We start from the raw sequence: 27,849 nt of genomic DNA on the forward strand, positions 1-27,849 counted from the left end.
TTAGTGACGTGGTAGAAGTTGAGAATGGCAGTTATATGCACTGGGTATTGTAGTTTATTGGTTAACGAGCAGAAGTTAACTGACAGCAGCATTACATTACCCCAATGTCACATGTGAGGGTAGGAGAGCCGTGGTGTCTGTTTTGAAAATGGATGGGCAGTTGTTTCTACTGCTATGGCAATGGTCCTGGGCCTCTTGAGTCCTCAGCTTGGCAAAAGTGTTTGAGTAAGACCAACAGAGTCCACCACAACTGTTCAAGTTCACGTTTGGTCCAAAAAAAGACCTCAAATGTTTATTCCTCTGTCATTTATCCAGGTGTTCTTCATGGTCCTCCAATAGTGAAAATGAAATCCAATGGCCATGTGCGGATTGTGGGTGAGGAATTCAGCGTCTGCTGTGAAACGGTCAGCTCAGTCCCATCCAGTGTGGAGTGGAATCACACAAGCAAAAATGTAAAAATGATTTTTTATTCTTTTAATATTTCACAGAAATGAGCTAGGCACCATGCAGTACTCTTAAATGAATATCAAAACTTCAATGCAAATTTAGTCTTAACTAGTCTAGATAATTTATTGCAAATAAACGCAGTGGTTCTGGCCACACAACGCGTAATCATGAGGCATGCCACACTGTTTTGAGCTACTCTCTTTACTGCTTTGTGTTCGGGTGTGCACAAGTTACAATTCCAGTGTGTAAAACATGAGCACACACCCCTGGCCGCTCAGTGCTCACTCTTTGGAATACTTTGAAAATGAGCCCTGGAGTAGAATTTAGACCCATGTTCACCAGGAAATATTTCAAACCTAACTGAAACAAGCATTGGCATAGTCAATTGGTCTCGCATTTGGTACCTTATAAGTGTTTGGCCATGCAACAGTTGATGTTGTTGCACCAAGGATATTCTGCTGCATAACTAAATAATTATACGGTCCAAAAAGCTAGACCTATTGGCTATGCCAATGCTTGTTACATGTTGATATGTTTATATCTGTACAAATGTATTATCATTCCTAGTAGTATTATTGTTGTTAATAATAATAATCACCCTGTGACGCAATGTGTACGTGCTGCCAATACACTCTATTATTGATCAGTCAAATGTCGTGGTATCTGCATTGTTAAAATGCTAATTAATACATGTGCGTGTGGTGCAAGACGCATTAGTGTATGGTTAACGTGTTGACACTGCCCGGCAATGCTAAATGTTATAGACAGACAGACCGACCAACAGGCAGACCGACAGGCAAAGAGAGATAGATAGATAGATAGATAGATAGATAGATAGATAGATAGATAGATAGATAGATAGATAGATAGATAGATAGATAGATAGATAGATAGATAGATAGATAGATAGATAGATAGATAGATAGATATGACAATATGGAAATACATACATTTATGAGATATGTATTCATGTATAATACATTCCTTTAGTTTCCACTGAGGTAGGCAGCCGCTTTGATAATATAAATCACTATTTTCGGAATCCATGAAACGAGAGTAACATCACATTTCTTTGACCGCTCGAGTGAAATGTTCTTTATAACACATTCATAAGGAGCTGTGAGTGCTTCCCTCAGTGAGCTTTAAATTCACTTTATATAGGATTATAATTCAATATTTCTCCAAGTAGTTTTTCGGCAGCTGGCATACTTCAAAGAATTACATGTTTTTATTTGCTTTTTTACGTTGCACCAACGATACCCTTGACCTGTAGCTTCAGGGCGCTTGTTGCGGGGCAGGCAATCTAGTGGTAAAAGCATGAAAGTGCACAGAAGCATGCGTTCTATGAGGTGGGTATGGGGGCATGTGTTTTACCGACGGGCGTCTGCTGGGAGTCCAGGTGGGTCATTTGAAGCTGTTCGGCTTTCTTCGAGGGCTGTGAGGCACTACAGACCCCGGCAGCCCCCGCGGGAAAGCACGTGCTGCCCACCCTAAGGCAGGGTCACAGGTCACAGTCCGGTGTGCGGACAGAGGGTTGCCAGCACGTTTCACCTTTCACAGTGTCTCTGCTGCTCGCGTTGTTCTGAGGAACAATGTATTTTCTGCATGCCGGTTTTTACCCAAGGAGGGCAAATGTGAGCCCATTGGCAGTGAGATGTAACCCCCTGCATTTGGAAGTCCCTCTGCTCTCACCCACTGGGCTGTTTAACCTAAAATAGTAAAATCAAAAAATCAGGATCGAAATGTAATTTTGCATTTCACTAGTCTGTGAAGTGCACTTTGACCAGGACCAGTGTTAATTAAATTATGCGAGAAAAAGAAAACTATGCCGCCTAATGAGGCAAATTTTGAAGCGATATTACTTCACCTTTTTAACTTTAACACATTTTAAGAATGTAAGGGCAACATGTTTACCTCATTCATATCGGTTTAATGCTTGGAAGGCGGCCTCTCTGCATCTAGAATGTGATGGGTTTGAGGGTTCTTCTTCAAACTGACGAAGAGGGGGGAGGGGGTACTGAGAGCAGAGAGAGAGAGAGGGGTGGAGAAGTATGGCCTAAAGAGCCATTACAAAAGCCAGATGGCTTCTGTGCACTTTCACGTGGCGCGTGACCGCACGCTGGTGGCCGGCAAAAGGCTTTGGTAGCACTTTTAAAAGCCAGTTTTTGAATGTCTCGCAAACCAGCGCATGCCGGCTGGCTCTAGCGAGACCTAAAAAGTGCAGCAGTGGCAGCTGAAGAATATGGAATAGAGGTTCCACTACACATCAGACTGGGCTAACGTCTTTGGATCCAATTTTTGCACAACTGTATAAAACTCTCTAATGGCAAAATAGCAGCATGCTGAGCTTTCCAAAACTTACAGAAATAAGATTTTTACAATTGATATTAATACGGTCACTTCCCTCTTGTGAAGGATTCCCAAATTTTCATAGAGATCCAAGAATAGATTCTGAGTTTGAATTCTATTTGCTGCTTGTTCATTTCATTATAACCCTTTGGGGTCATCTCTAGCAACTGTGACCACATTTCTTGAGGTATACATTCCATTTGAAGTTATCACATCATACCAAACGATGGCTGTCACTAGAGAAGAAAGGTGACAACCACTGATACATGTGTTCCTGCTATACAAGGACGTCTACGTTTACCTAATGATAACAGAACTGTAGAGCTAATCAAGCAATTCAAGTAAATATACCCAATCACACTGTCAGTTGTACCCTAAATAAAAGTGTTCCTGCACTAGTTCATCTGTAGCGTTCTCCGTATGTAGACATGTCTAAGTGACAAACTCCTACGGATCCAACCAGTGGCACATTAAATTGAAAATTTTGGATTTAACATTTTTGAAATATATTGTTTTTCTCAAAAGAAAAAAAATCACTTAAAAATGCACCCTGATCGTTCTTCTTGAAAATCCAGTATCCCCCCAAGAGATATAGGGGCATATTCACAAGGAGCTATTGCTGAATTAACGGCACTTTATCGCAGCCAAAGTCATGATAAATTTACCCCACCATTCACAAGCAGGTGCTAACAGCCCACAGCACCAGTTTTCCTGTGATAGCAGCTGCAAAAAGCATCGCCACAGAGGACCCCCGCAACTCTCGCTAATGAGATGCAGAGTAGGCATTTCCATGCAAAAAGCCGCGACAACACCACACCTCAACATTCACAACGACCAGACAGATCGGCGATAAGAACACAAAACACGTGATAGGGCGTGTTAGCAGCAGGAATTTTACACCTGCTCTGACCTGGTGTAAAGTCGGACGGCAGCCTGCACCATAATAGGGAGCACAGCCCAGGCCATCATCGGAAGGGCAACAGATGCCATGGAGCCACTCATCATGCAATCCGGACATCCAAGAGGAACGAACGGGGTGCATTTTTAAGTGAATTTTATTTTTCTTTGAGAGAAACAATATATTAAAAATGTTTAAACTCCAACATTTTCAATGTAATGTGCCACTGGTTGGATCCGTAGGAGTTTGTCACTTAGACATGTCTACATATGGAGAACGCGACAGATGAACTAGGGCAGGAACACTTTTATTTAGGGTGCAACTGACTATGTGATTGGGGTGTATTTACTTGAATTGCTTGACTAGCTCTACAGGTAAACTCAGATGTCCTTGTATATGCCGGCGCATCAATGGGCCACTGGGCAGGATCTCATCAATCAATCAGAGTACTTGTAAAGCGTGCTACTTACCCGTGAGGGTCCCAAGGCGCTGAGGGCAGGGGGGTGCTTCTACTGCTCGAAGAGCCAGGTCTTAAGGAGTCTTATGAAGGCAAGTAGGTCTTGGGTCTGCCGTATGTGGGTAGGGAGGGTGTTCGAGGTCTTGGCGGCGAGGTAGGAGAAGGATCTGCCACCGGAGGTCGTTCGTTGGATGCGGGGGACAGAGGCGAGGGCGAGGCTGGCGGAGCGGAGCTGGCGGGTGGCGGTGTGGAAGCTGAGTCTGCTGTTCAGGTAGGCTGGTCCGGCATTGTGGAGTGCTTTGTGTGCGCGGGTGAGGTGCTTGAAGGTGATCCTCTTGTCAACGGGGAGCCAGTGTAGGTCTTTCAGGTGGGGGGTGATGTGGCTGCGGCGGGGGACGTTGACGATCAATCGGGCGGAGGAGTTTTGGGTGCGTTGTAGTCGTCGTAGGTGTGTGGATGAGATTCCTACGTAGAGTGCATTGTCGTAGTCCAGTCTGCTGCTGACGAGGGCCTGTGTCACCGTTCTTGTTTCGGTCGGGATCCACTTGTAGATCCTGAGGAGCATGCGGAGGATGTTGTAGCAGAAGTATGGAGAAGTGTGGCTCACGGTGTAGAGCAGGCAGACCCGGAAGCTGAGGTCAGACCCGGGACCAGGGTTCAATTCCCGACGCGGCAGGGTCTTGAGCTCAAATGTCCACGGACTCGATAATTCTCGCTTCGGGGCCTGCTCTAATCATGGGTTCTCACTCTGCAACTCTGGGCATTAGGCTTGCTTAATCTCCACAACGGCCCCCCTGCGGCGGGATGCCTGGATTTCACCTTGGGGATGCCCTGTAGGGGCTATCTTACAGGGAAAAGCCAGGACGGGTTCCCAAGGCAAGCGCCGGGAAACCTCCGGGTAGCTGTGCGCTCAATAAATGCAATAATAATAATAATAATAATAATAATAATAGCAGGAGGAGGAGACGGCGTTGACCTGCTTAGACATGGAGAGGGAGGAGTCGAGGATGAATCCTAGATTGCGTGCATGGTCGGTGGGTGTTAGTGCTATTCCCAGTGTGTTCGGCCACCAGGAGTTGTCCCAGGCTGAGGGGGTGGGTCCGAGAATGAGGACCTCCGTCTTGTCCGAGTTCAGCTTCAGACGGTTGCTCCTCATCCAATCGGCGACGGCCTTCATTCCCTCGTGGAGGTTAGTTTTGGCGGTGTGTGGGTCCTTGGTGAGGGAGAGGATGTGCTGGGTGTCGTCAACGTAGGAGATGATGTTGAGGTCGTGCGAGGGGGGCCATTTAGAGGTTGAACAGAGTTGGGCTGAGGGATGAGCCCTGGGGACGCCACAGATGATGTCAGTGGCTTCGGATCGGAGGGGTGGGAGGCGGACACCCTGGGTTCGGCCAGAGAGGAAGGAGGTGGTCCAGTCAAGAGCCTTCTCTTGGATTCCGGCTTCTAGGAGGCGTGTCTTTAGAGTGCGATGGCAGACCGTGTTGAAGGCGGCTGACAGGTCCAGGAGGATGAGGGCTGATGTTTCACCGTTGTCTAGTTGGCGCCTGATGTCGTCTGTGGCGATGATGAGGGCTGTCTCGGTGCTGTGGTTTTGTCTGAATCCGGTTTGGGACGGGTCCAAGATGTTGTTGTCTTCGAGGTGGCGGGCCAGTTGCATGTTGATGATTTTCTCGATGGCCTTTGCCGGCAACGGGAGCAGGGAGATGGGCCGGAAGTTCTTGAGGTCCGCTTTGGGCTTCTTGAGGAGGGCGTTGATTTCGGCGTGCCTCCAGCTTTCTGGGAATGTCGCTGTTTCGAAGGAGATGTTGATGACCTTCCGTAGTTGGGGTGCGATGGCTGCGTCTGCTTTGTTGAATACGTGGTTTGGGCACGGGTCAGACGAAGATCCTGAGTGAATGGAGTTCATGACCTTGCGTGTCTCGTCGTCGTTGAGGTTGGACCAGGTGGTCAGGCGGTTGGCACTGGTGGTGTTCACAGGGGAGGTGGAGTCTGTAGTAGTCGGGCGGTCGTGGATGTCAGCGATCTTGTGGTGAAAGAAGATGGCTAGTGAGTTGTACAGTTCTTGTGAGGGCGGGATGTCGTTGGCGTTGGCGCTGGGGTTGGAGAGTTCCTTTACGATGCTGAAGAGCTCTTTGCTGTTGTGTGCGTTGTTATCCAAGCGATCTCTGAAGGAGGATCTCTTGGCTAATCTGATGAGGTGGTGTCTGCATTCATTGCAGCGCCGGCATTCCATATACGACTGTGGCGGTTCCGCATTGATTGCAGCACCATTTCTCCACCATTAAGAGTGGGCCTGCATAGAAACTGATACCCCCGCCGATGTTCCTCCGTGACACGGCCCTCTTCATTTTTTTCTTCATACCTTGGATACTACCATTACCAAGCACTGTCCTAATTATACAACACTGTCCTGATGATGATCCTGAGTAATTGGATCGAAACGTTGTTGACTCCTCAGCGCAACTAAAGGCGCAACATCGGTGGTTCAACAAAATCATTGTTATATTTTTTCCTCCCATTTGTGAATCTTTGTCTGGAACCACCGTATTCACTGTATATAATTATTCACATTCTCATATTGCGCCATTTTCATCCGCTGACTACACATTGTCACTTGGTCGTCACCAACTCTGTCACCTACACAACCAAGCACCAAGTCCAATTCGGGTTGTTCACGTATTTTTGCTTACAGTGCTGTTAAAACTGTATTTTGATTTTTCCTAGATTTGTTCTTAAATATATGATGCTGAATGCACATTTAAAAAAATCAGCCTAGAGTCTCCCGGTTTTTCCTTCCGTGTAAAGTATTGTACTTGCATGTCTAACCATCCTCCCTAACTATACCAGTTGAGATACTGTTATTTGTTTAATGTACCCAACCAAATCTCAACATGGTTTATGGGTTACACTCCTGTTGTTAAAGACATGACCAATCTACGGCATGGCACCTCAGCTACACAATAGACGAATGTTGGGGGATGAGGCAACCAGGCATATGTGAAGGATGCAGTAGAACAATGATTAGGAAAGTACACAATGCCAAGAGTCGCAGCAAAGTGCTGAACAAACCGCAGTATGCAGAGCACACCCATATCCACGGCAACATACACCTCTGGTGAATGGAGTGTAGTGGACAGTGGACGCAACTAGGTCACCTCAGCCAATGGGGGTCCTTGCGGAAATGTTGCCTGTTACGCCCCACCCATAAGCGTGAGCAGAGTGGGATGGACCAGCGTATGCCAGGCCAGGGTGGGGGTGTGAATAAAAAGCAGGTAGCCCTGGGCGTTGTCTTCTTCCGGAAAGCCCAACGTCTCTGCCAGGGCGACGCCTTCCACCCCGCCATTAGGCCAACGCCGTCCTCGTCAGTCGAGTTGCCTGAGATCCTGTGCACCTGCCATACCCCGGACCGCTGGACTACAAACCTGTCAGGGCCGACCCTATGCAGCCAGGCCACACTAATCTGTATTCGACACCGGTGTGTGTCATGGAGGGCCCACCACGTGCCAGTGTAAGCTCCAAGCCCGAGGCCCGTGACCCGGCCAGCCTTTCAGACCACCACTGTCCCCCGACGCTGGCCAACATTACTCATTTCTCATTCACATATTCTACCGGCGACCCCAGTGGGTCCCATATGTGAGACTGTGTCCTGGCTCCTGAATGGCAGTGACTCAAAATCCGGGACAGCGGCCACAGCACCAGACTCCCTTAGATCAGACAGGCATAGTGCCATATGTGCATCTTGCGACTCATCCTGCCACAGACCCTGTCCAACGCCATCCGGCGAGCCGTGGATGAGGGACCAGGACAAACCTGCGGACGAGTAAGTCTCACATCCAGCACCTAATCACGAATCACGAATGGCTGAGTCCACACCACGCGTTGACGCACAGAGACGAGTAAGAGGAAGATGTGGCTCAGCCCGGACGAAATCCAGGTCACAGTCACGGAGGTGACCAAACGCGTGGTGCCACTGAACCTGAACTACGCAGGCCGGTGGGGCCACCAACCTATGCCGGCGGCACTTGGTGAATGGCCTGTGCGGACCTCTGCCTCCAGCCTACACTGCTCTTTGCCTAGGCTGTGCTCGAGTAGGCCACAGATATGTAACTGAACATTGAGTATGCAATGGCAGATTACACATCATTGCATGCTAGGAGAGGCCTAAGGGGATGTCACCTTGCATCTTGGCGGAGAGCAAAGGATCATCGTTACGGAGGTGTTCGTACACTACCGACAACTGCCCTGGTGTCACTAGCGCTGTGCTTTGCGAGCCAAAGTCACATGGCTGTGTGCCACTGCTGACAGCTGCCTGCGGCCTACACTGCTGTCCAGTAGGTCACAGAGTCATGATTTAGTAATGGCGGAGTCCATATCAGTGTACCAGAATCATCGCAGTCTGCATCCCCACTCAGCCCCGGTGCCACTAAGTCAGTTCCCCGACATTCATGGACACTCTGTGGTCGAACAGTGGTGGCGTCTGAGTTTATGGACTAGGGGGCAGTTTTCACCCCATGTAGCTGAAACGGAATTGGTGGTGGCAACGGGTTGTAGCATTCCACTCCTCCATTTGCTGCTTGCTGATAAAATCAAACCTTTTGGTGTCTTGCCCTGGAGAACACATTCGACTGTCCCCCGATACACACCTCAGAAAATGATGGTTACCCGCTCAGGTCGCATGACCCATCTGACTGCACCGCAAGTCAACGTCCCGTGGCTGGGTGCCTGTGCCAGCCGCAGTGCATCCGGGGCCACTAACTATGTGCTGGTCAAGTCTGGGACCCCTTCTCCAGAGGCATGGGCTGGCTCCTGAGGAATGGGTCTTGGGCTTATCAACACCATGACACTGTGGTCTTGCTCTGTACGCAGCCCAAATGTGTCCCACAAGGGCTCACACACCAAAGCGAGTCCAGACCGGCCCTGACGACGCATCACCCCAGGAGGCACACACCACCACTGCAAGGACAACCTCCAAACACCATCTGCCAGAGTTGAAGCGGTGATCCTGACACACTTTGTGGTTGCTCAGGCCTGTCGTGTTTGCCATCATCCGCCTGAGTCCCTGCTCATCACTCCAGGTGCCAGTGATTCAGTACACTGCAGGCCATTGTCCGCAGCTGATTGTGTTTTGTGCTGTGGAGCAGTTGCGCAGGTATGTCACCTAAAACAGTGTGAGGGACCTGAGACGTTGATGGTGAAGATGATGCAGGTCAGACAAACCCCACTGCATCTGCATCAGGAATAGACTTTTTCTGCAGATGAGCGCACTCATCTCTAGTGTCCACAGCCCAGTGCACCACGACTCACGGACCCTTCTATTTGCATGTTGGCTGTCCTCTGGACTTTATCCGGCTCACCCCATGTTGCTCAGCAGTTGACTCTGTATTGCATGTGTTTTCTATTTGAGATGCACTGGTGTCCAATGTTCAAGTGGTTACCAACACCAGACATTCCGTGCGGGTTGGCTTACACTCACCCCACACACATCCAGCACAGGCGCCACCATACATGTAGCCCTGCCAATAAAGGGGCCGGACGCATGTGCCTGTAGCCAGTTCAACATGATCTCTGCGTGTGTCCCTGTGGTCTTGTAGTATGCATGTGGGCCTTGGGCCCTATGACTTTACATTGTGCGGTGTACATCGGATGCAGGCATGTCACCGGAGGCTGCGGGTTGGGGCTTGGACATGTATCTTTGTCATCACCCACTCCATTTGTGAGGGGAGTGGGTGATGTAGTCATAGCCAACATGGGTGTGTGACTGCTAATTGCGCACCCCTGGGAATGGTTCTGTGCTGTGCATTTGCATCTGCATGTGTCTCTATGGCAGCGTGGTTCTCCTTAGTGGGGTGTGGGTGGCCCCTGTGGGTGATAGACCCTTACGTATGTGTCCTGAATCGCCTCCCGCGGGTTCGGCCTCCACCCACACCTGTAGTCTGCTAGTGGGTCAGTTGCTGGTAGTGTTCTGTCACCTCCGTGATGCTGGTCTTGTTTTCCTGCGGTCTGCACCCCGTCTTCCTCTCCCCCTTCTCCTTGGCCTTCCTCGATCCTGTTGTTCTTTGCTGGTAGTCTGTGGGGGTTGTGGGGTTCGAGTTGGCCTCTGCGCTGGGTCAGGGTGCATCCATGATGCTACATGCTTTGGCTTGTTTCTGGGGTGTTTTTTCAGTGGTTTTTATGGTGCATTGTCCCACCAGACGCATGGGATTTGCAGGTCTATGGCTGGTTTTTGCTACTTTTCGTCCCGTGGTTGGCCTCATCGGATCTTTTTTGACATTAGCGTATCGCCTTTTTGCAGAGTGGCATTTATTTTCACGCTCAAATTTGCTGCGTTATCTGGTGTCTGTTGCATGCTACCACCTTGTTGTGAATTCCACTTTGACACAGTTATTTTCCCGCAATGGGCTGCGATGTGGAAAGTTGAGTTACGCTACTCTTGCGGTAGTTATCACACCTTCTTCTGAATATACCCCATAAAGTAGAAAAATTAAATAAACAATTTGAATTTTAGGATAACCCCCATTGTTTTCTAAACCTTCTATATAATAATATTAAGCAAGAACACTATTTGGTTATACCAATCTTCTTAGCACATGATTTCTATTTTCAAGCAGATTCTGTATGTTCTGAGTGTATGCAGCCTGAGGGAATGAGTTCTGAATCTCTTTCACTCTTTAGTCAGGAGAGGCCAGCTTCTCCTCCACCCAAGCTCACATTTCTAGTACATTATTTGCCAGAATAATAAGGGCCAATTATAGAAAACTAAGTCTCTTTTATTCTTTTTAAGTACTCCTAAGAAACCAGCCAACATTTTATTTAAATTAAACATGTCCTAGAAAAATCTTTACAAATCCAATGTAATGTTACAAACTTTAGCAAGTCAGAATAAACTCATCAACAGTATTATAATCAGATTAGTTTATCCAGTATAATATCGATTTAATGTTGTTGCTGTGTCTATATGTGAACAAATGCCCACTTATGGAAATTATTTTATGCTCTATTTATTTGATATTGCTATTCATCTGCATAACTGGACTGCTTCAAACTAGATTTTATGACATTGATTAGGTAACAGAAATGAGACCAATGTTGGATTGTTTGTTGTAATAATGTAGGGATGGATATCTCGAGCAACAGAACATCATTTCTATAAACAAATACTTGGCAATCACTAATCAGGGTACATATAACAGCTACAGACTCTTTCTAATGGTGGTTGCCAGAATGGACCCTAGACACGCCAAACGTTCTTCAAAAAGAAAGAATTGGCCCTCATTCATGACGAGTAAACACATGAGAAAAACATGATTCAAAATACCAAACGCTTGCCAGAACTGAATGTTTACAAAACCATCGTGTCAAGGGTGCCCTAAGTGGGTTGGGAAGGCACAAAGCCATGTCAGAGTGTCAGAATATTCCCAACAGATAAATGGGCATATCATTATTCTAAATGGAAATTATGTAAGCAACCAATGAACATTTGCCAATGTTCTGGCACCTGGTGGCGTATGTTGCATTCCTGCTTTAAATGATAGGGGCACTACTCCAAGTAGAATATTTTTTCAACATCTACGTAGAAAGTAGGCATGGGCAAGGTGGTAGTGTATTAATAATAATTCTTTATTGCATGATTAATAAAATCCGTTGCAATTTGACATATATATATATATATATATATATATATATATATATATATATATATATATATATATATATATATATATATATATATATATATATCTTGATAGGCCTGTATAGAGATCTGTGCAATAACGTCAATTGGGAATAAGACAATGTTCAAAAATGATATATGTACATTTTTGGTTTCAAACATTACGACTGAATTTTTGATGTGTTGGTTATATGTACTTTTGTATATAATGTATTATACACTATATGCGTAAATAGACTATCGTTTAACTAACACCATCATGATTTGTGACTTCACTATATTTTCAGTCGTCTGTATTCCCTATGTTTAATGTTTGCACTCATTTCTATTTCTATGCAATGAGTCATGTGATACACAACAGGAGGTGTGGCCCTTAGGAAGGGTCAGGGGAAAAAAAAGCATATAAATTTGAAGGCGGACTGTTTCAAAGGTGTGTGAACGTGGTACTCGAAACGCGTCACTTGAAGGGTCTCAAATAAAAAATCATCCTGCCTGTAAAACGTGGGGTCTGCCCTCTTCTTTCGCCGCGCTGCGCTGCCAGCGTGGAGGTTCGAGGATTGCGCTACAATATATATATATATATATATATATATATATATATATATATATATATACACATATACACATACATATACATATATATATATATATTCATCATACCGCGCACACGTCAGCAATTAACGATTCCCTCCTTGCAGTGACAGAATCATCGGACAGGGACCTTCAGATAAGTGCAAAATGTATTTTGTTCCTTGCAGATTTAGCTGCATAACGTTTCCGCTCCGTGGAGCCTTGTTCACATGACAACGTATAGAATCACAGTGCTCATATTTAAAGTGACAGTGTTTGATTGGTTAAGACCCCGTGACTTACTACATCATAGACATGGAAGAAAGATATATACATTTGCTTGCCCGATTTGTCTGTTACTTTCGGCATTTTGGGTACCATAGTTAATATACGCATCCCGACTTGCACCACAGCCCCAAATTCACCAATGGCAGTGCTTCATCCACAGGGAGCCGATACTCAATGTGGGTGACTCCCGAATCGTTCGACACCCCACCATCGTAAGGAACCGATGACACGCCCCCCACTGTGATGTCACCCTCTAGCACCAGTAAGCAACCAACACGTTACCTCCCCGACAACAGTAAGGAACAGTCGTCTCACCTCCTCTGCATTGCAGTTTGGAACTGAGGCCTCACCTCCCCTGGAATCTTAAGGAACCAACGCATCACCTCCCCTGTGGTCGTAAGGAACCAATGCCGCCTGGCACCAACAAAGCATCACCTCCCCAATCCTGTTCACCGTCTTTGTTTTCATCGTTTGCCAAGGTATTGTTCTTTGGGCGTCTGTGTGATGCCCTGCCTGATGCCGGGCACCTCGCTGTCTGCACCGTACTTTGGGATTTTCATCTGTCACAACGTCGTAATAGCTCCAGATGGAGTTATTTGTTGCTACAAGGTTTATTTGTGGGAATAACCTATTTTTGAGGATCTCTTGATAACTGTATTGTGGATTTTTGTCGTTTTGGTCTTCTTTGGTTTAGATAAAGATTACTTATTTTTCTATACTGGTGTGGTGTCCGTTTGTTGTGTTTTCACTGTATTGCTGTATGTGTGCGCAAATGCTTTGCACACTGCCCTCGAGATAAGCCTGTCTGCTCGTGCCAAGCTACCAAAGGGGTGAGCAGGGATTATTTTAGAAGTGTATCCTCCTTACCCTGCCCAGGAAGAAGAGTCCCTACTTGGACAAAGGTCCAAACTATTGCCAACTAGAGATCCCCATTTCTAACCGCTAAGTAATTAAGCGATTTGCGTGGAACCACAACAAGCTGCTGGCAACGCCGGGATTCGAACATAGCTACTCGATTGCAGAATCCACACCTCTAGCCGCTACACCACATGCCCATACAGACCAAGAGCTCCTCACGGGTGTGAGGTGAGGTTATTGGGAGACACCAGCATGCAATGTGGATGGCTTTCAGGAAAGCATTGAAAACATACCTGTTTGTCAAAGCGTGTTAACTACCCATGCCCTCGCCACAGTAATCAGTCGAAGCGCTGCGAGGCCTCCGGGTATGTACGCGCTATATAAATATAATTTTCATTTCATTCATTCAATGTGTCCGCCGCGTCTGTCTTATCTCCTAACAAAGCCTGCTCGAGGGCAGCCTTCTTGGGTCGAGCACGTCAGTGAGCCACCGTGCTCGCTTCTGAACCTAGGCTCTTCGGGCTCGGCCATTGTTTGTGCTTCTGGCAAGGTGACCCATCAAATTCAGCAGCTCGGGGGCCTTCAGACAACCCATGGCCTCTCCTAGCATTTATGTTTCCACCTGCAAAGCGAGTCTCATCCATGGTTTTACTTTTCACTCTCTGTCCCTTTAAACTTGGACCCACTAGAGTTTTTCATGATCTATTATCAGCAGCCCGAGACTATGCACTGACGTAAAACTAAGCCATGCCATCAGTGGTATCACCTGGAGAGTTCACATCACGGGTGAGGTGAACTGTGTGACGAGTTGAGCTGGCATGCACAGCGTCTGCCTGTGGTAATGTTTCAATGTTTTGGACTCCGGTAGAGCCACAAGCTACCAAGCCAATCTGACTGCCCCTCAGCAACACAGGGAAACTCCAAAAATGTATTTCAAGCTTCCACAGAGTACCTTTGAGCACAATAGTTCATGATGCCACTCCACCTGCTGCACAAAAGCTATCTAATCCCCTGGTATGCCGTTGTGTCTGGCAATTTCTTAGTTGTTTTTAAGTTTCCATTTCACTTGTTTAGTCCAGTTTATTACAGATAACGCTTCCTTGCGATATTCTAAACACGACACTTAGGGGCCCATTATGTTGACGGGCGGACAGACGTAAAACGGGACTGCCCGCCATAAGGGCGGCGGTCCCATGGGGGCCATTATGATACGCCCGCCACACTTGCAGGCACATCCCGCATTTTTAACATTGCGGCGGGCGGTGCTGAAAGCACCTCCTGCCGCAATGCTAAAAATACACATTGTGCACTTCAATGCACAACGTGACAGGCACCGTGCGGTGCCTGTCACATTGTACAGTGAAGTGCAGGGGGGTACCATAAGTACCCCCCATGTGTATTGCCATCCCCCTGGAGTCCCTGGGGGCCCGCAACGCACCACCACAGGACATTCCGTTGCTGCCACGGAAAACCATGTCCCCGCCTTCACTCTAATATGGATGGCGGTGTCTAACAGACACCGCCACCATATGAAACCCTTAACCGCCCGGTCAACTCCTTGACCAGGCGGAAAAGCGACGGACGGTCTATCTGTCCGCCGCGGTCCCCCCCGCCATAGGAATATGGCGGGGGAAATGGGTGGCGGGCGGGGAAGGATGTTGGGCGGATTGCCACCGCCCACATGGCGGTGGCGATCCGCCCAACATCCTAATGGGTCCCTTAGCGTCACCATTACTGATAGACATTAAAACAAAAGATTATCTTTTAATGTGCATCGCTAATTAAAAGGGTCAATCAGGAATACATGAAATGCTTAATTGCATTTGCTTGTTTGCTTTTTGTTGCCTCAGCCTGTATTTCATTTTATTTGTTTTATGAGTGATAGTTTTCATTGTAAGTGATTGTCAACATGAGAATGATGAAAGGTTGACTCCACCGTGGAGGAAGTCCCATTTTTAGGTCTCGCGACCTATCGATGCGCGCAAGCGCATCGAGCGTAGCGAGAATTCATGTGGCGAAAACATCTTCAAACCAAAGGGCTTTCAGCCCCGCGGTTTTCATGCAGTGCCTGTGTACATGCACGCGCATCGCATGCAAGCCCAGCCCAGTCCTCCCCTCATTCACGCCCACCCACCAGGCTCTCCCGCCCCCATCAGGCTTCTCTCCCAATCCGCCTGCCTCCCGCCTGCCTCCCCTCGCGCATTCACGCCTCCCACCAGGCTTTCCCGCCCCCATCCGGCGTTCACGCCTCCCACCAGGCCTTCCCGCCCCCATCCGGCTTCCCTCGTAATCTGCCTGCCTCCCCTCGCTCGCATTCCCGCACCAGGCTCTCCCGAAACATTACTTTTTTCACTGCTGGCCGGCCCATCTAGTTTTGCACGGCTTTCGTTTTCCGCTTGTCTGTTTAATTTTTACTTTTTACATTGGTACCTTCCTGTGTGCTCTGTAACAATTTTCAAGTTTTTGAACCTCTTTTACCCTTACTTGTTTCCTTTGCTATTTTCCGCCCCCATCAGGCTTCTCTCCCAATCCGCCTGCCTCCCCTCGCGCATTCACGCCTCCCACCAGGCTTTCCCGTCCCCATCCGGCGTTCACGCCTCCCACCAGGCTTTCCCGCCCCCATCCGGCTTCCCTCGTAATCTGCCTGCCTCCCCTCGCTCGCATTCCCGCCCCAGGCTCTCCCGAAACATTACTTTTTTTTCACTGCTGGCCGGCCCATCTAGTTTTGCACGGCTTTCGTTTTCCGCTTGTCTGTTTAATTTTTACTTTTTACATTGGTACCTTCCTGTGTGCTCACCTCCCCTCTCTCGCATTCACGCCCACCCACCAGGCTCTCCCGCCCCCATCAGGCTTCCCTCCCAATCCGCCTGCCTCCCCTCGCTCGCATTCCCGACCCAGGCTCTCCCGGCGGCTTTCGTTTTCCGCTTGATTGCCTTCCCTGCTGCTGCTCGCATCGCACTCTCTCCTCCCCCCTCAGGCTCCCCCACCAGGCTCTCCCGCCCCCATCCGGCTTCCCTCGTAATCTGCCTGCCTCCCCTCGCTCGCATTCCCGACCCAGGCTCTCCCGGCGGCTTTCGTTTTCCGCTTGTTTCTCTTTATTTTCTCTCCTGGCCTTGTAAATATGCCCCCTCCCCATGCACTAAATCGCACTACAAAGTAATCCCACAGAATGTTCCACAACAGAGAATGCACTTGCATAACATGTTACATAATTAGCTTTCCTAGGCAGCTGAATCCAACCAGCATTGCAACATGATTTGATTCTGCACCCCGCAGGAACGCACTGCTCCAGCTCATGACGTAGAAAGTCACACATGCCTGCATGCTTTTAATTTCATTTTGCGGCCGCCAATGCATGTTCAACATCTGATTCACCCCCCTCCCCCCCCCACCAAACTCGTGTGTGCCGCTTTCTACTTCCTCTCCAACAGTTTCAGTGGTAATCAGAGTTTGATGCAGCCTTGTGGCTCCTCTCACCCAGGTATGAATGGACAGCCCCAGCGTCTGATGTCCCTGCCTCCCCATACTGCCTCAGGCCTCCTCAAACCACACGCCCTGCTGCTTTGTTGCTCCAGCGCCCTCCCAGCACTTTACGGACCCACCGAGGCTCCGTCTTCCTCTCACCTTTATGCAGCCATTGTGGTATATTAACCCCTTCCAGCCTCAGCTCTTTTTTTTTTTACGAGCGCGGCCGCTCCCTTCTAAAATGTTGGCTTCTTGTTTTTTTTACGAGCGCGGCCGCTCCCTTCTAAAATGTTGGCTTCTTGTTACATTTGAGAGCCAAGCACCCGCACCCGAAATCTAAGAGACACACTAAACACAATAATGATTTACGTGAGATTACACTCGTGTAGAAAAGTCACCTGGGGCTACTTGTGAAAAGTGCTAGTTGCAGTGAGTTACAGGCCAATTCCTTGATCGTGGCACTGCAAACTCCTCACATTCTCTATCATTTTGCTCAATTACCTCACCGTGGCCTATCATGTACCCACAGCAATTCATAACTTCTTGTCTTATGCAATTAGCTCCTTGCAGTGTCTTTCAAGGTGCCCCAAGCTAGCACACTGCCTGCCCATGTGCACACACCTAAAACTTCAGAGCTACTTCCGACCGCAGATTAGTTTTTATGAGGGCTCAAAAAAGAAACGGCACATGCAAGCAGAGAAGGAAGTCATCAGCGCCACTCCTAACAGCTCCTAATGTACGCTCAAGTGGCCGCAATTTGTAGAGCTGTGCGTTATTTATCCAGTTCTAAATACTTCCAACCTGAGCTGCTATAAAAAAAAAATGCACACAATTAAAACATTAATAAATGTGAATAGTACGGGGGTGGCTTATAAGGAAGGCATGGCGGAATTGCCAAAACTGCAACAAGCTGACAATGTGTTGATAATTTCAATACCCAGATTGGTCAACGAGCTAAAGTTAAACGCTGCTACTGACCAACATGCGTTCTGCAGTTAGAATTCTGAATTCAAGTAATGTCAGCTGGGCGGTTCATCCTTCCGATGTAAATATAAAGTAATAGCAAACGCAACGCCACTCAACTACGCAACGCCACTCAACTACGCAATGCCACTCAACTACGCAACGCCACTCAACTACGCAACGCCACTCAACTACGCAACGCCACTCAACTACGCAACGACACTCACACATGCTACGACACTCACACATGCAACGCCACTCACACATGCAACGCCACTCACACATGCAACGCCACTCAACTACGCCACGCCACTCAACTACGCACACATGCAACGCCACTGCCACATGCAACGCCACTCACACTGCCAACCACACTCACACAGCCAACGCCACTTACACAGGCAACGCCACTCACACAGGCAACACAAATCACACAGGCAACACCTCTCACACAGGCAACACCTCTCACACAGGCAACGCCACTCACACAGGCAACACCACTCACACAGGCAACCCCACTCACACACGCAACCCCACTCACACACGCAACGCCACACACACACGCAACGCCACTCACACACGCAACGCCACTCACACACACAACGCCACTCACACACGAAAAACACTCACGTTGCCAATAGATCTCGCAGTACGACAGGTGGAACTATTACAATGGCAAATAACAATGCCTTTCACTGTTGTTATCATTTTGAATACATAAAGGGCTTTGTCATTTACACAACCAATAGCTCAAACTTTCCTACTGCGAGACCTATTGGCAACGCCAGTGCTTGTTGTTTATTGCTGTCTTTTTCGGCTTTTTCATCCTAGCAAATATAAAACAGCTTTCCACGAACAAGCATTGACAAAACCAATAAGTCGCAATATTACATGTTGCACAGGTGAACTGCTGTGCAAAATGGTTTAAACAACATAAAAATAAGTGTTTGCCGCATCATACTGTTTTTTTTATTTGTTACACTTTAAACCATGTTGCACCATGTAAAAAAACTTTGCAACAAAGCCAACAGATTTTGCATAGGCAAAGCCTATTTGCTTTGCCAATACTTGTTTTTAAAATCTGTTAGTAAAGTTAGTACTATTGCATGCTGATATAGAGCTATGTTGTGTATTTTGAAAGATAAGGAATAATGAAAATGGCCTTAGAGGCTTTCTTATCATCACATTTAATAAGTAAATTTGGCATTAAGAGTGGTGTAAAGGACCCTCATGTTTTCCAGTTGATCATTTGTTTCTCCAGCTAAGCTTATACACTCGTATAGACTATTTTTTAATTTACAGGTCAGTAGCTCAGACAAGGGAGATTACCGAAATGGCCAATGGATTTTAAACTCCATCCTGCGCATTCCAAAGGTGGAACTTAAAGACAGCGGAAACTTCACTTGTGTGGCCCGTAATAGAGGTGGGACCAACAACATGTCCTCACTTCTGCAGGTTGTAGGTAAGGTTCAACAAGTGCTTTGCGTGTATTTATGGGGAAGTCATGTGACTTTAAGCCTTATCTAAATGGAGGGCTCCAACTTCATCTAGTACATACATTGTGATACAATAGACCATCTCTAACCCCACCACTCTGTTGTGAGAAAGCATTGTAAGTGCATGCCGAGTTGCTCTGCCATTCAGGTATCAGAACAAGATGCTAGCGGCAATCATATTAAATCATTTCAGCATCATTGTCCAGCGATTTTCGTTAAAGAAGCATTTTTTGTCATTTAATTTGTGGAACTTCAGAGAAAATACAAATATGTATTTCGGACTTACTCATGATAGTGACGAGCATCAATGTGCGACAGGAGAATTCTCACCGAACTCTTCCAATTTCACGTAGATCGTTAACCTTTACACCTGCTCCTTTTGAGGCACCAGGGACCCCATTCTCAGTAAAGGAACCAGTGAACATTCTTGGAATATGAATAGTCCTTCATTTCTCACCTAATTTTTTTCACCTACCACCAAATAACAATGCAGAATGTTTTCAGAATGTGGGGTGGGTGGGACTGTGGAAACAGATCCGATATCAAAGTCTGATATGCTATAACGTGTTTGTGTTCAGACAGGGGCTACGTGCGCCTGGCTGTCCCGAAAAACGACAGTCTGGAACTAAGATTGGCTGACGAGCTGCATGTGGAAGTGGAGATTGAGGCATATCCTAAGATTCTCCACTGGAGTTGGACACATGAAATGTCGAAGATCAACAACATATCAAACTTGGGAACTCTGCACGATCTCCAAAATGACAGGTAATGGCATCACTCCCCAACTCAAGAAGTGTCACCTCTGGTCACTCGGACACTGTTGGTATCCATACTACATAATGAAACCTGATGGGTAGTGTGTTTGTATTCTGTGACCTTCCAAGAAAATGCTGTACCTTCTTCATACCTGACTCCACAAAAATGGGAGTGGTGCCCTGTTAATTGAAAAAGGACAGGGTCTCAAAGTGAGTCCACAAACAAAACAAAAAAAACTCCCTTTTCTTGACTCTCAGGATAATGTGCTGCATAGCTAAAACTTATAAGGTCCCAAATGCAAGACCTATTGGCTATACCAATGCTTGTTTATGCAGCCGCGTGCCAGTGTTATCTCCTAATTTCTTTAATTTTTTATCATTATTAGTGGATTGGCAGGCTACTCATGCCAAATACAAGAGGCTACAGCAGCATTCTTACCACACCCCCTCGGTGCATGCTCTGGGATGGCCCATTGTCACCTTCAACAGAATGACAATGGTCCTTAGGGGGGGTCACAGCATATGGCGTGCCTCCATTCACCCAGACCATTACACAGAGTCTCCACCAGGTGAGATTCTGCTTCAGATCAGCAGAGTTCACACTCCTCTGCCAAGGAAGTGAAGGAATCTTGGGGAGGAAGAGGAAGGGTGTTAACGGTGCATGTGTGTGTGCATGCGTATGTGTGTTTGTGTGTGTTTTGGAGGTGAAAGAACTCGAGGAAGTTGTGCTTTTACCTCCCACAGCAACCTTAGTGCATCCAGATGGCAACCACCATTCAGGACCACTAGGTGAAGAAGGGGCTACCGCACCAGAGTTTCAAGTGTAGAAAGATAAGCATGGAAACTGTGATCCTCAGTGTATTCGACAGTGATCGGGAAGGACAGAGGTGTGGTAAAACAAACGCAATACTCTCTAATTATTTTGTTGGCTTTCACCTACAGCTAACTGCATATAAAATATAACCAGTAGCGACTGCTACGGGGCAGTGGTGGTGGTGGGGAGGGAGAAGTAGGTTAAAAGAAAAGGAAAAAACATTAAACTTACCTGCCACCCGCCGCTTCTCCTCCGCGCTCTTCTTCATCGACACAGTAAGCACCCAGGCTTCCAATCTGCTCTAGCAAATCACGACGCTGCTAAACGACGCTGCTTTTAGCAGCGTCGTGATTGGTCTGAGCGCCATGGTTCGGTGCTCAGATGGGGACTGGGAGCCTGGGCATTTTCTCCACCTAGGCTGTGCATTGCAGCCCAGTAGAGAACATGACAAGTGCACATGCCGGTTTGGCTGACCCAAGACCGCTGGCCAAACCATCATGCGCACTTTGAGAGTGCCCACCACTCCTTCCTTCTCTGTGGGCAGATCAGCCCGCCTGCCCCTCCCTTACAGAGAGGCACTGACAAATAAAATGATAATAACAGCATTTCATTATCATTTAATTTTTCCTCTAGGGCGACGTTTCTTTGCCTTAGCGGAGGAGCCGCCCCTGAATATAACGCACACAATTTGAATGAAAAATAAATGCAAGGTAACTAATCTGGAAACTGCATCATTTTTGGGGTAGGAGAGCTCAGATGGTGAATGTAACCATAGTACATGTCTGTGTATAGCAGGAGCGTCTTAGGCATGAAACCTTTTTGGTGCACTGGAGAATAGTATCACAGTGCTTCAAGATCCCTGCCTGTTACAGAAAGCACTGTGAATACATTATTTTGAAACTTCATTACACACAACATAATACAGGTTGCTGCAAAATGCACGAAGAGTTTACGTTTAAGACAAAACAAGTGCTTTCTAAATATATTTTTAGTGAGATACCTAGTAAAAACTTTTTTTCATGTTTCCATTAAAAGGGCACACTCAAGAACTCAGCTGCTTAAACTCTTTCACTACTTTTAAAGAGAAAAACTCGTTGCCATCATCAAGCTGAAATGATTCTATCTATAATAGCCTGCACTGGCTCCGAGGCAGGCTTTAGATTTGATGAATAACCAGTTGCACACGTTTACCTTTCTTTAAGGCAGTAGGCACCACGCCGGCAAGGCTTGTTCTTCTTTAGCTGTCTGTTTTAATTTTTTCTCTGACTTTAGAGTTGTTTCCGTAAAATCCATCCCACTGCAAACTCTGAATTGCACCGATTTGTAGCTCCCTGTCTCTTGGTGTCCAGATACGACTCTGCAACACCAGAGCTCTAGATCGATCAGTAGAATGGATACATAACCATCATCTATAGAGAGATCTCCCCTGAGAAGGCCCCAGGGGCTAGGGGTCATCCCCGCTGTGAGGCAGGACCTGTTGCAATGAACCTCTACCTTGTTAATGTCTGTTTCTCAGCACACCAGGGTGATTAGTATATAAGTTAGCCTAGGATTTACAGCGTGTGGAAAAATGTTTACATGCTCTGGGGTGTCTAGTCTTTTCTGCCTTATCTCCTGGTTTGCTTGCTCTTCTAGCAGGAGAAATGGTTTTGCAATTAAGGGAAATTGTTATGGACCAGAAAGTGGGCGAGGAGCTGGCTCTGCACCATCTTCAGAGGCTGCTGATAAAGACTGCAAGGGAGTACACTGTCTGCTGTCCATTATTTTAAGGGTGCACATTATGCTAGCTTAGAGGATACCCTACTGCAATTTATTGGGTTTTAAGCCAGGACACAGCCAGCTGTGCATGTAGTGTGCTGGGACGGCAGGCTCCACTTTCAAGCCTATGCTCAAAATTATTGAGGCTTAATGGAAGAGCGTGGGAGCGGGAGAGCATCTGGCTGACACAGGGTCACTGGCAGTGTCAAAGAGTTTACATTCAGTCTTGTCTCTCGTCCTCTTTTTAATCACTCATTCTTCCCTTTCTTTCTTTAATCATGCAAAGTGGCAAACCCTCCCTCAGTTCATTAGCTTGACCCTCGTTTTATTGTTGAAAGCACAGACAAAACACAAACTCAAAGCCTACGGTGTAGTGTGTTGCATACAATTTTAATGGATAACTCATAGAATAATTTAAGGGGAATAAGCAAAAGGATCCAATTGTACACAGTTATACCAATCACTCTTTTCTCGGGAGCAGTGGTGCAAGCAGCAGAAACCTGAACACTTCTAATCTGCTGTTACTTTGTCTATGGTTCCTGGCCTACTACAGTTGACACAAATAGTGGCTTTTCATATAATGCACTTCATAAACTCAAATGTTTCTTGAAGGTATGAAAGGCAGATTTAGCCTTGCAGAAGTCCAGTCCTCTGACCTGTACTTTGCACTTAAAGAGTAACATCTCTCACTGAATTTTGCTGACTAGTTCAATAGTTTATTTGACCTGTACCCGGCCACCAGTTATCCTGATGAGGGAAAGTCTTGCAGTCTGCTGTTATATAGTGTTCTTATGCCGCATACTCCATATACTCTGAGACTTGCTCTGGGTTATACTATGGAGCTAAAAAAGATTTGGGTGGGAAGATGACTGTCCAAGTCTTAGCCACTGTCAGTGCTCCATTGACTCGGTCTTTGTCTTGGAAACCATCCTACAGTGGGCAGCCATGCAGAAGGGAGTTAGCTGATCTTACAGCTCCCTGAGAGCGGAAGGAAAGGGTGAGATCCTGAAGTATACCGCATTTGTGGATGATCAGAATTTATCCTGGTTCCATGATGTCATGTGTGAGTGAAGACCTAGGAAGCCAGCAAAGGTAAGCTTGGAGCCCATGTAGAATAAACAGGTGCTTACCTGTTTTGGGGACCACAAGAAGGTTAGCTAGGCCTTTGGGAAACTGAGAGTGGCACCAATGCCCTGTAGACTTTCGGGCAAGCGGGAGCCTTGGAGAAATAAATAAACAGAATGGAACCTAAGAGTTAGGATCAGAAGCTTTGGAGATCTGGTGGTGCGTTGGAATCTCACTACATTTTTTTTGCAGAGCACCAGGGGAGATGACATAAATATGTATTTCATTGACCTAAGTGTGTGCAGGGCTCTGGGTAACAATGAGCAAGTGATATATGATTTAAGGGTGAATAGGAATATAAGGGGACCTGAGGGTTAGCAGGATCCCAATGACACATGAGAATGAACAGTAACCTCTGGGGAACTGAGTGTGAAGAGGAGCCTCTAGGATGTGAGTTTGTACAAGAGCCTCTTGGGACCTACTTGATTGATTGATTACAGGATTAGTAAAGCACAGGCAGTTACCTCCAGGAGGAAGTGTCCAAGTGACCTATCAGTGGAACTGATATTAAAGGTCCTGAGTGAGACTGGCTTCTTCTTGCACCCACTGATGATGAGCATCAGCCTCACTGTCTTGGGATGAGCAGGTCACCTAGTTCATTTAGAGTGAATAGAAGCCACCCTTATGAGTAAACATGATTCTCTGAGGACCTTGCTGGCCAGTGGACAGTGAGAATCTCCATGTATGAGCAGGTGCTTTGGAGCCTGTTGACAGAGAGGAGACTCAGGGATCGAAGGGTGCACAAGGTTTAAGGGAGACTCATAGACATGAAGATGAACAGCAGCAGACCTATGAATGAACTGCAGTGGAATAATGGTATTTCCAGATTTGGCCAATGCTACTGGCTCAACAAGCTGTAAATTGATTAATGTGCCACGTATTTCTCCCCAAAATAGCCCCAGCACTAACCAAACAATACTTTGTGGAAGGTCATGCTCCGCAAAAGTGTGCCACATTTTTTTGGGAGCCAGGCCTATTTTTGGTCCTAATCTGACTGCCAGAACAACTACGTATTCTTAAAAATATTTCTTGTATGAAAGCATGATATATGAGAAAATGTAGTGAAGAGCTCGTATATACATACTTAAGACCTCATTTAGAGTTTGGCGAACTCATCCTTTGCATGCCTTCTATTTCTGAGAATAGTAGTTTAATTAAACAGTAGTCTCCTCTAAGTCTCTTGCCTTTCTGCCTCAATCCTTCTTATTGTAATTCTGCAATTGGCTGATACCTCATTTCATAGATCACAACCTCTCCTCTTTAACTCCCTATCCCTGTAATCTCACATTAACTAATCTCTGCCAGCCTATGTAACCAACCATCCATTCCCATGAAATCACATAGCCCCTACTAATGATCACACTTACCTGGTATTAACATATAACAAAGTAACTGAAGTAAATTGATGCAATTTCTCTTCAGAGCAGATTACTAATCACAATAACCACTAGTCTAACCACTAACCTTGCGTTCCGGAGTAGTGTGCTACTCACCGTATGCCTCGTTGGGGTAGTAAGCACTATATAAATCCAATTACAAGGTCACAACTGTGACGGATATCCCGTCCACCTTTTTTCAACAAGCGGCATCAGATTGAATGCACCTGTAATACAGGGGACGGGATATCTGTCACGTGTGTTAGACTAACCCATTCGACAGATTCTAAATCATACCTTAATTTTATCTTCATTTGAAAATGGCATTGTCTGTACTGCTAACACAGAGGGTCCTTCCATCCCTCGTCTGTAGGCAATTTTAAGCTCTATTTTTATGTGAGTTCATAGAGCGTGCTGTTTAGAATGACAAAATATACTAGCTTACTGAAGCAATCTTAAGAAAGCAACTTGTTGCTTTTCTTTTATGACCCAGTATGTGTATCATGGGATTCATGTCTTTAGAGTCACACTTACCAATCTTGTGCCAAATTTCATTTCTTGCAGCTACGTGAGCCATCTCATCTTGCACCGGCCAAAGGAAAGCGAAGTTGGCCTATATACTTTCTTTGCTGCCAATTCTGAAGCCAACAACTCCATAACCTTCTCGTTGTACAGTAAGTACCAATACCAGAAGTTAATTGTATGGTGCATCCACCAAAGATAAGTAGCAAAAGGGGAAATGCATTCATTCATATGTCTAGAGTTTCATCTCGATTGGTTGTAATGAGAAGGTTAGAGTGGGTGTAGGACACATCATTGAGATTTGCGTGCAGTGATTCTGATTAGAAAGCATACTATGGGTTTCAGCATGGCACATTTGAGCAATGTTTGAACCCAAAGAAGGCAGAGAGGGCCATGTGTTTTGAACCAAAAGATGGCTTCTCTGGTAAAAAGCAGAAATAATGTCGGGGACTCAGAAGAGAATAGAAGGGGAACATCTGTGAGGAGGTCTTTAAAGGAAATCTAGAAGGTAGCTGATAAGCGTCGACAAGTTTAATTATGAAGTAGAAGTAACTATATAAGTAAATTAGAAAGTAGAGTGATAATGATTGAATAGGGATGTCTTTAAAGGCAAGTTGTACCCATCCTACTATTATTTCTCAGTAAACCTGCTTCCATCTGGTGCTTTACCAGCAATTATAATGATCATGTCCTCAATAGCAATTTAGGCAGATCTGTGTTGTTCCATTATTTCAAACAAACACATGCAATGAAAGTAACATGCTTGCATTAATAGTGCACCCAAAGCTCCCTCTGCTGTGATATTCTTGTGTTGAAATCGATGGCTTAGTTTTAAGGATGTTTTAACTTTCCCATCTTCTCTACCTTTTCCAGACAAGCCTTCGGTCTCTGCCAGCTTGTCTCCAATCAACAACTCCAAGGAAATGAAGTGCTATGCTTCGGGCTACCCTGCACCACAGATCAGCTGGAATTGGTGCAATGGAAGGAAGGAAAGGTGAGAAACAAATTGCAGACCCTTTGTTCCTAAACGTGATCCACACGAGCAATGATGAAGTCGCATGGGCTTGGGAAATGAGTTAGTGAAGAAAAATGGCATTACAGCTAAGGCTGGTCTTGGCTTCAGAAACACCAGGAATATTTTCTTTGAGCCAAGTAGATTAAAAGGCAGGTCAAACAGGACAGAGCCAGTCATGTCATGGAGGTAAAAAAACACCTGAATGAGAGTAATGGGGTGATTGACTTCACCACGTGGGATCAGCTATTAATTAAATCCTCTAGTATCTTTCTTGGTAGACAACGCTATCCCTGCCCAGAAGAAAATGTGCATTTTCACCTTAAAGGTCCTGTGTTCACCAGCTTTGAAGCTCTTAAAAATAACTTGAATCATGCTATGCAGTGTTTTGTCAAGCTACACACACCTTTGTCTACAAAAGCGCCGTCAACACTCCAACTTCTGTTCCCACAGATGTGATGAGGAGGAGATGCTGCCATTGGAGGGTGCCAACACAGAGGTCTTCTTCGCACAAGCAATAAGCACCTTAAGCCTGGAAGATATCGATGCCAATGCTACTTACATGTGCATGGCCTCAAATATCATAGGAAGTGCTTGGGACTCACTGAATGCTGAACTTGCAGGTAGGGCTTTTCCTGTTGTGTTTTGTGGATGTCTGATGGATGGAGTTTCTGGAGCTGGAGTCACTTTTGTCATGAATGATGAAGACTTATAAAGCACACGGCTACACGGAAGAGTGTCCCATCGCTAAGAACTAGATGGTGAGAAGAACGGTTGCACTAACATGGCAGCCAACTAAGATGCAAAATGTTTGGTATTTGATACAGATTCTTGCCACATATTCCGTACCTTAAAAATTCCCTAGGCGTCAGATGAGATCCGAACAATTTTGAGCAGTCCCCTAGTGTGCTGGTAGCTAGCGTTTTACGGCACTGCGTTGTGTCGTCCACATTGAAAGTGATGTGCGCTGTGCATATATATTCGCCACCCCAGTGCATTGACCTCAGTTTTTTCTTTCTTACGCCAT

The 27,849-nt window shown here is 46.3% G+C and overlaps 1 protein-coding gene across 1 annotated transcript in view; it reads left to right on the top strand.

Moving 5' to 3' along the window:
• CSF1R (colony stimulating factor 1 receptor) overlaps nucleotides 1–27,849 on the top strand; it is a 247,587-nt gene that overhangs the window by 135,802 nt on the left and 83,936 nt on the right. The window contains exons 4-9 of the mRNA XM_086931314.1: nucleotides 316–452; nucleotides 19,267–19,426; nucleotides 20,039–20,225; nucleotides 25,853–25,962; nucleotides 26,684–26,804; nucleotides 27,276–27,445. Coding sequence (XP_086787440.1) covers nucleotides 316–452; nucleotides 19,267–19,426; nucleotides 20,039–20,225; nucleotides 25,853–25,962; nucleotides 26,684–26,804; nucleotides 27,276–27,445 — 885 coding nt within the window. The remainder of the gene's footprint in view (nucleotides 1–315; nucleotides 453–19,266; nucleotides 19,427–20,038; nucleotides 20,226–25,852; nucleotides 25,963–26,683; nucleotides 26,805–27,275; nucleotides 27,446–27,849) is intronic.

This window comes from Lissotriton vulgaris, chromosome 7, assembly GCF_964263255.1.
Source record: "Lissotriton vulgaris chromosome 7, aLisVul1.2, whole genome shotgun sequence".
NCBI classification, from domain to species: Eukaryota; Metazoa; Chordata; class Amphibia; order Caudata; family Salamandridae; genus Lissotriton; species Lissotriton vulgaris.